Genomic DNA, 8,993 nt, shown 5'->3' with positions numbered 1-8,993 from the left:
CAGGACTCATCAGCTGTAACTTTATTAACTCCTAACAGAGAGGTGTAGTGCATTAACTTAACTGACTCAAGGTAACTATAAATTTTGTTTTCAGAATAATGTGGAAAAGGGGAGGGGGGAACAGCACAAAGTACATATCATCATCATTTTTAACCCTTCCAGACAGCCTCAGGAGGAAAAGCACTTTACCATCTTCCCACAGTGTAGACAGACTCTGCAAAAGAACACACAGCACTTTTAGTAACACATTTGGGGAAAATACATAGTGCATTTGCGATAAAAACAGTTAACAATGACTTTAGCTACGTAATAAAAAGTTCTTAAAGTAATCATACATGAGCACCATAAATCAAACACCGCGTTTTAAAGATACTAGTGACCCATCCAAATCAACTTCCCGCAGTGTTCTAGGTTTATCCAAGTACCACAGCTACTCCAGACCCAGTGCCAGCCTTCAGAATTATCAACAGCATTCCCTTTCAATATCTGCTTGCTGTGGCAGGTGAGATCCTGTCGTTTTAAGTCTTAAAACTGGTGTGTCACTCCTTTAAGCGGCTCCTTGACTTATCTGCAGAGTTAAATCATCGTCCCTTTCGAGCTCGGCTACCTTCCAATGACTGCTTTCGACCTCTCTGCATACCATTCCCGCAAGAAACAACCAGCGAGGGTCCGAAACTTGTGTGTGTGTGGGGGGGGAGGGGTGATGAAGGAAGGCTGAGAAATAAATGGCAAGAAGCAGAAACACATCTGGCAGGGAAAGCACTGCTTTCTGAGTGAAAGCGGGCCGTCCCGGGTCTCCAAGCCTCAACAAAGACACCTACCGCTCCGACTCCAGAATATCCCTCGATCTCTTAAATAGAACAAGAAGCGTAGGGCCCTCTGCAGTCCCCGCACGACTGTAAGGCCGCGGCTTATTCGTCCCTATACCCCGCCTCCATGCCGAGCCGCCCTCCATCAACCCCCAAAGAGGCCTCCCGTGTTTGTGCCCGCAGCTCTCAGACCGCTCGTCTTCCACCTCACCGTCCCCACTGCACCACCACTCAGCTCCCGCGTTCCCTACAGCCTCTCCCGGTTCCGCGGAGTCGTCCCAGACTCCTAACATGGCGGCCGAGGTCCCTTCACTCCTTCGCTCCGGGTGCGTCGGACCTTGGCGCATCTCGGGCATTGTAGTTCCGGTGGCGGCCTAAGTGTCCCGCCCGGACTTAAGAAGACTACGATTCCCAGAATGCACCGCTCCCGAGCATGGCTATTGGGGCCGTTTGGGCAGAGGGATGATGTCATCGCAAAAGCCCCACTGCATTCATTGTGCTACGGTCTATCCACCCCCCTGCCGCTGCTGGGCTTGTGATTGCCGCTCGCTCCAGCTGAGCTAAGAGTAGCAGCAGCACCAGGGCAAGGACTGACTCCAGCCCTTGGACTTAGGACATCGCAGCACCTTCCCTTGCGTGCGTTGACCCATTCGCATATCATTTCTGTTTATGCCTGGGGTGGGGAGAAAAATCCCAAACCAGGTGAGTTGAAGTGATTTATTCAAATGGTTCTACCAAGTTATTCTTCCCGCTTAGTTCTCCAGGCTTTCTTTTGGGAAGATGGTGGGGGGGCGGGGAGGGGACGCATTGGGAAGGTGCTCACCCTCGCTGCTATGGGAAAAGCTCTGTGCAATTTGGGTCACTGCTCAGAACAACTCCAGCAACCTTCCCCCGCCGATTCCCTAGTCGCGAGTCCCCTCAACCTTTCGGAGGCTGAGAGAGGGGGCTGGGCTGCGAAGGACGTTGGGAAGTGCTCTTGAAAAATCAGAGGGAGGCAGAGGTGGGGGACTGCGGTCCTGTCACAGACGGCCCGAGGGCTGAGGTTTGAGTGGGAAGGGGTGATGCGTGGGGAGACGTGGAGGCAGTGATTGAATGTGGTCGCACTACTTGAGAACATTGCCATGTCGCTTGACGAGCACACGCTATGCATTTTTGAAGATGAGCTGCCTCTTCCGAATAGCTTAAGTTTGGGGGGCTTCATTTTTGTGTGTGCAAGTCTGTGTCGTTGGTCTCGCCTTTTCTGCTGTTTGAGGTGACAGTGTCCTTTAATGGGGCGCTCGGTGCCAGTCAGAAACATTTCACGTGTCTGGGGAAGGTCCCCTTAAGCTGCTGCAAGCAGCATTTTTGTTAAGTGTTTTCCGTTCTCCGGGACTGCAGGATTCACGGTTGTTTGAAAGTGGAGCCCACAGATGTGTGATTGTGCGAGTGTTTTAAATTACGTTGCAATAGGTTCCTTGCTACTGACAATGGTACCAGAATGAGCTGCCGTTTCCTGAGGCACAGCCACCACTCACAAATAACGGTTCGGGAGAAGGGATCGATTTAGGGAAAGCTGGGTTCATTTTAGCACGTTAAGGAAAGGGAAAGTTAGAAGCGCTGTTAACCTTCATTTGCCATTACTGAGAGGTGCCCATGGAAGAGTGACACTGGCCAGGGAAACGAAGGAGCATTGCAGTGTTGTGTTTTCGGTTTTTTTTTTTTTTCCAGTTTTTAAAAGGAACGAACACATTGAACAGGACAGAAAGCATTCTGACTTGTATGATGTTAGCTTTCCTCTTGTAAGTGTTGCAGAGATGATGAGTGCAGTAAATATGTTAGTTTGAGATAAACAGCTGGCTGGCTCCAGAACAGATGGGCCAATCTTAACTGCAAGATCTACAACCTTGGAAATGAACGGGCCTGAGGTCAACCACACCCCCTCTCGGAATGTCAAAAGAAGGATAAAATGCCAGACTATTTGCTTAACTCTACAAAGCTAAACCTTTTCCGAGCTGAGTCAGGCAATGGGGGAAAGTCATTTACTGGCAGTCTTCCGGTGCTGAACCAATTTTGTTCATTTTTAATTCTCTGTGTTCCTTTGCTGAAGCAGTGTTGTTCATTTTTAATTCAGACCCTTAGGTCTCCAAAGTTGCAGCTGGGTGTTACTTTGTTAAAAGCTGTTTGTTCCTGAAAGCAAAGGGCAGTCCTTTGCATGGTCTTTGTGGTAGAGTGATTTATGGGGATACAATGAGCAGCTTTGGGCTTTGGGACAAGATGGACAGTCTGCCTTTGCCTTTCCCTACAAGTCTCTGTTACTTATTCTCTGCTCTTCTAGACACCCTGCTGTCTCTTCTCTTCCTCCCCTAGCCCCACCCAATCTCTTAACATTATGTTTCTTTCTCTGTCTCCCCATGTGCAGTTCACATTTTGCCTATTTCAAAATCTCCCCTTTATAACCAGTGTATCATATCTCTTTCTCTAAGTCTTTTTCCAAGCTCTGAACACCCTATCCACCCCTCCTCCACCTCACCCAGGAACTCTGGGGTGAGTGTAGACTGTGTGAATATTTATTTAGAGTCCTCTTGGAGGACTCCTTGGTTTCTCTTTCTTGCTGCCTGTGTTTGGCAGGATGAGCAGCAATGAGCCTGACCCCTTGGCTCAGTTTGCGGTTTCTGTGATAGACGTAATTTGGCTCCAGCAGCATGTGGACAATGAAATGTTGCAGCTGAGCTCATGCCACTTTTCCTTTCACCAACACCTGTATCAAGAATGGCCAAGGGGTTAGCAAGGTTTTTAAATGCTTAGCATGAAATGTTCTAGTAATTTCCAAAGAATAAGTAGCCACCTCATTATGTGTATATATATATATATATTTTTTTTTTTTTTTTTCCTTATCCTTCGTCCCATGAGTGGTGGGAAGACTGTCTTTCCCACTCTCTTTCTTCCTATTCCTTGTGGATTGCTGGGCAGCAATCCAGGTGGCCAAACTGCCCATTGTTTGCTTGTTTGTTTGAAAATGCTTGGATGGGCAACAGCCTTCTCTCCGGTGATTTCTTTGCTTTTGTGGAGGAGAGAAGTTTGTTATTTTATACTGCTCTCTTAAGTATAAGGGTGTGCTGGTGGTTATGTTTCTTTGCTTAACAGTGCTTCTCTAAGCATAGAAAATTTAACTGCTGTCCATCTGGGAGGCAACTAGTATGATAGGTGATTCAGAAGCTGTCATGTTAGACCACTGTTGTGCCGCCTTCTCATTCTGAATCTTTTTTTTTTTCTTTTAAGATTTATTTATTGATTTGAAAGTCAGAGTTACACGGAAAGAGAAGGAGAGGCAGAAAAAGAGAGAGAGAGAGAGAGAGGTCTTCCATCTGCTGGTTCACCCCCCAATTGGCCACAATGGTCAGAGCTGTGCTTATCCAAATGCAGGAGTTGGGAGCTTCCTCTGGGTCTTCCATGTGGATGCAGGGGCCCAAGGACTTGGGCCATCTTCTGCTGCTTTCCTAGGCCTTAGCAGAGAGCTGGATCAGAAGTGGAGCAGCTGGGACTTGCACCGGTGCCCATGTGGGCTGCCGGCACTGTAGGTGGTGGCATTACCTGCTATGCCACGGAACTGACCCCCTGAATCTTCTGAAATGTTCTCTTACCCACTGAGATTTTGTGATATTATAGAGAGGAGAAATGAGCTGAATGAAGGGTTAAATTTGGCCTCATCACTGCTGTCTTTATGACCTTGAACATGTATACATTTATTTCTCCCTCAGTTTACGTATTTGCAAAGGGATAATAATCTTTGCCTTGTAGTTTACTTGCCTGACATTATAATCCTCTATCATCTGGCCCCAGCCTGTCATTCTGACCAGAAATATGAAGTGAGCAGCCTACTGTGTGCTAAGTGGGATACACTAGGGAAAAGAAGTGCTTCTCTTTCCCTTATGGAGCTTATACTCTACCAGGGGAGAGATAATCATTGAACTGATGCAAGTGTGATGAATGCTGTGTCTGAAGACGGAGGTACTGCAAAGTGGGATAGAAGTGCCTCATGTGATACTCTCCCCTTGTCTGGAGAAGTTAGGAATGTCTCCTGTAGGAAGTGACACTTCAAGAGGCTTGAAAAATGAGAGGAAGCAAGTCAAGATGGCAATGGGAGGTGCTTAGAGTAGGGCAAAAGGGTTTCTGACAAAGGGAATTGGATGTTCAAAGTAAAATGGGAAGAAGTGTGAGGATGAGGGTTGGTACATACTGAGAGAGCCAGGGGAGGGAGACCAGAAAGAAGAAGAATGAGACTGGGGAAGTGGACTACAACTAGAAAGTAGGCGGTTTTCTGATCTATAGGTGAACTTTAGTCTTTGTCCTAAGGGCGATGGGAACCTAGGAAGGATTCTAATTCACTAGATGAATGACATTGTAGAATATTAAAAACATCATGCTGATTGTTAAGTGGAGAAGGGGTTGGAGGAAAGGCTTGGCCAGCATGAAGGTGTAGAGACCAAGAAGTAAGTCATTTGTGTGGGGTTTGTGAGGCATGATGGAGCTTGGACCCAGGATAGTGGTAGAGTACTTAGAAAGAAGGGAAGATATTGGAGAGATACTAACTTTGAAAATTATAATTGGTATGATTTGTTGATGAGGAGGATGAAGGAATAGGGAGACATGGGAGTCAAGAATGACTTAAGTTCTTCCTGGAACAACTGGGGATAACATTTACAGAAAAAGGGAACACAGAATGGGAGACTATTTTTTTAAGAAGTGGTTGCGGCTGGCGCCGCAGGTTAGTAGGCTAATCCTCCGCCTTGCGGCGCCGGCACACCAGGTTCTAGTCCCGGTTGGGGCGCCGGATTCTGTCCGGGTTGCCCCTCTTCCAGGCCAGCTCTCTGCTGTGGCCAGGGAGTGCAGTGGAGGATGGCCCAGGTGCTTGGGCCCTGCACCCCATGGGAGACCAGGAGAAGCACCTGGCTCCTGCCATCAGATCAGCGCGGTGGCCATTGGAGGGTGAACCAACGGCAAAGGAAGACCTTTCTCTGTCTCTCTCTCTCACTGTCCACTCTGCCTGTCAAAAAAAAAAAAAAGAAAAAGAAAAAAAGGAAGAAGTGGTTGCCTTTGGCCTTGTTGAATTTGAGTTCATCTGAGACCTTTCACTCTTCCTCTTCATGTATAGGATGTGGCAGAATGGAACACAAGAGATCCCTGGGTGAGGCTTTCTAAGACTGGAGACTACTTAGTTATCGGCTCTGTGGAGTTGGACACATTATATTCTTTTTCTGAGCTTTAGTTTCCTCATCTGTGAAACTTATTTATTCAATTAATTTGTACTGATCTCCAGCCGTATCAGCACCATGCTGGAATATAATATTGAAGAAGATGGCATTTGCTTTGGAGAAATTCATGCAGTTGAGGGAAACAAACAAATAATCGTGTAAAGGTTAAGTAGGCAGTAGGCAGTCCTGGGAGAGCACCACCCCAAGGGAGCGTTCTTCTTCCTTAGGTGGGGTGGGAGTTGTGTAGGTGACCTTTGACCCTAGACATGAAGGCAGGAAATAGCTCTCCAGAGTGTGTTCTGAGACACCTAGAAGAGTGCCTCACACAAATTAGGGAACCTGAGAATATTTGTTGGCTGAATAAACTAACCTAAGTCACCAAGGACCCATTCAAAAGCAGAAAATGTCAACATGTTGGAGAAGGGCAATTAGTAATAATGAAAATGTCAACTACTTTAAGAAAACCCCTGAAAATATATTCCTGAGATGGGAAGCCATTGACATATTTTTGTGGTAATATTTCAGATCAGGTTTCTTTTTGAGCTGGACTTCCTTGATTCCAGTTAGTTTCTCAAAAATCACCCTAATAGCGTAAAACTTCCTATGTTGATGGGATTTCTTGTGGATAAGTAACATTACAAAAACATTAAGTAAAATTGTTGATAGTGTTTTGTATAGTAAAGGTATTTTTTAAAATATCTCCTCTTTCAGCTCATAAAAATATATATTGAGCTTTCTGGAAAATTTTCTGCGTTGCCTTTGTTTTTCTCATTTTGTGGGAGAGTAGGAAAAAAGACAGACAAAATGCCAGAATGTTATAATAATTTTTTTGGCTATGGTGGAATGTGGCCTATTTTAAAGCAGAATGTTTCCAAGTATGGAGGAATTATAAGTAGACCACATTTAACTTCAGTGTCTTTCTAGTAGCAATCCTATCTTTGAAAAGTAGGTGGGCCTCTTGAAGGTAACTCTAACATAGAGGTTATTAACCCTCAGGAAGACCATGATCTCCTGAGAGCACATGTTAAATTGCTTGTGTGTGTGTGTATGTGTGTGTATTGCTGGAGTTCACATGTGTACCCATGCATTTTTATAACATTACATGTATGTTCTTTGGCATGTTACTTAATCTTTTAAAATTTTTATTTCTTTGCAAGCTTGTTGTAAGATTTAAATATATTTTAAATGTTTGACACTGTGCCCAGTATAGCTGGGACTCATGGTGGCAAGCAGCTACCATGGCATTATATTTTTTAACAACATTTGAGGAGTTTGTTTATTTTATTTGAAAGGCAGAGTTACAGAGAGAGAGAGAGAGAGGGAGAGACAGAGCAAGAAAGAGATCTTCCATTTGCTGGTTCACTCCTCAGACTGCTCAGTGACTGGAACTAGGCCAGGTTGAAGCCAGGAGCCTGGAACTCTACCCAGGTCTCCCACGTGGGTGGCAGAGGCCCAAATGCTTGGGCTGTTCTGCTTTCTCAGGCACATTAGCAGGGAGCTGGATCAGAAGAACCTACACTCACATGGAATGCTGGCAGTGGCTTAATTTGCTTCACTACAATGATGGCTTTTTTTTTTTTTTTTAACATTTTATATACTGGGTGATCTTTGCTTAGTACCCAGGGTGACAAAATGAGGGGAAAAACATTTAGTGTAATGAGACAACCTAGTGTAGAATTTTTGCCAAGAATGTTAAACATAAATCTCATCATGTGGAAATAATCAGGAAAATTCAGTTTGTGGGACATACTGCAAAACAGCTGGCCTATGATCTTCAAAAATGTTAATGTCATGAAAAACAAAATGAAGTAAAAAATATGAGGTACTGTTTACATTAAAGGAAGCAGAAAGATTTGACAACCAAATGTAACACACAACTAATGGGCTTAAAGTTAAAAGGTCATTTTTGGGACAATTGATGAAATTTGCATGGGAGTTACATATTGGATAGTCAGTAGCAATGTTAGTTTTCTTGGATGTGAAAATAGTTCCATCTGTTTAGCTTGATATGTGGATAATGGTATATAGATCAATTGCTGTTTCTGAATATTTTTTTCAGGCATATCACAGCAAAAGCCTGCTTCAATAAATAGTGATTTTCTTGGTCATTGTGAGTATTTAATCAGCCTATTGGTCAGGATACTATTTGTTAGGATAGTGTAAGTGTTCTGTTATGTCGTTTGAAAACATGATCCTGTCATTCTATGAGAGTGCAAATTTCTACAGCTGGCTCTCTATCCTTGATTTTACTAGAAGTAGTAAAGCAGGTTGCACATTGGCTACCTCTAAATTGAAGAGGAAAGGATGGTAAAGGGCATTCAAATATCTATCTTAAATTTATCTATTAATCCTACAATGAACCTAAGATTATTCAAAATGCATTACATAAATACACAACAAATTACCCAGGAAGGTCCTCTTAATTTGACCTCAAAAAGATAATACACCGTCAGATTGATGTATAATCTTGTAATGAAAGTGGATGTGTAAATAACTTGAAAACTTCTGCAAGAGAGAAATAAAATAAATTATCCATTCCTGAAACATAGCATAATGTTTGAAAAAATAGACTGAAACAAGAAAACAGCCAAGAGTTTTCCCCAGAAAATTCTGCAGAAAAGTTTTATTTTTGAGTTATAGTTAACTTCACTAAAATGTGGACACCATCAACCTCGAGGTGAAACCAGCCTTTTCTCACTTCCTCTGTATCTGAGTCCCATAACCACATTGGAAAAGGGGGAATTTAAGCTCCAGCTTAAAAAATATTTGACAAGTCGAAGCAAGTCCTGGATTTTCATCTTTCTGAATTTCAATAACGCAGATTTCTGGCATTTTTCTGTAGATAAGCAGGTATGAACCTATGAGTAGCCATCCGCGACTCATTCTGTTCTAATAGGGACCCTGGGGAAGAGACTGGAGATCACAAGTCATGAATTATTTTCATTGTTTTAGC

At 43.9% G+C, this 8,993-nt stretch overlaps 2 protein-coding genes across 7 annotated transcripts in view; one reads left to right on the top strand and one right to left on the bottom strand.

The window, feature by feature from the left end:
• Window positions 1-1,165, bottom strand: part of LOC138850148 (uncharacterized) — a 55,130-nt gene extending 53,965 nt beyond the window's left edge. For 3 of the 4 annotated variants that reach the window (XR_016233166.1, XR_016233167.1, XM_089331975.1), the window contains exons 1-2: window positions 822-1,165; window positions 190-214 (exon numbers count right to left, since the gene is read on the bottom strand). Coding sequence is in view for 1 of the 4 variants with exons in the window: in XM_089331975.1 (XP_089188101.1) it covers window positions 190-214; window positions 822-1,165 (369 nt within the window). In the remaining 3 variants the exon portion in view is untranslated. The remainder of the gene's footprint in view (window positions 1-189; window positions 215-821) is intronic. The other variant, XR_016233168.1, reaches the window with a different exon arrangement.
• Window positions 1,166-1,220: 55 nt separating this feature from the next.
• RAB30 (RAB30, member RAS oncogene family) overlaps window positions 1,221-8,993 on the top strand; it is a 94,619-nt gene continuing 86,846 nt past the window's right edge. The window contains exon 1 of one of the 3 annotated variants that reach the window (XM_002708665.6): window positions 1,221-1,511. The gene's annotated coding sequence lies outside the window, so the exon portion shown is untranslated. Of the gene's footprint in view, window positions 1,512-1,677; window positions 1,852-8,993 lie in introns of those variants that run through there. The other 2 variants (XM_089331969.1, XM_089331965.1) reach the window with 2 other exon arrangements.

The sequence above is a fragment of the Oryctolagus cuniculus genome, chromosome 1 (genome assembly GCF_051225735.1).
Source record: "Oryctolagus cuniculus isolate XC-2025 breed Fujian yellow rabbit chromosome 1, ASM5122573v1, whole genome shotgun sequence".
NCBI lineage: Eukaryota > Metazoa > Chordata > Mammalia > Lagomorpha > Leporidae > Oryctolagus > Oryctolagus cuniculus.
Note: the sequence above shows the minus strand (reverse complement) of the source record. Positions and strands in the feature narration are given on the sequence as shown.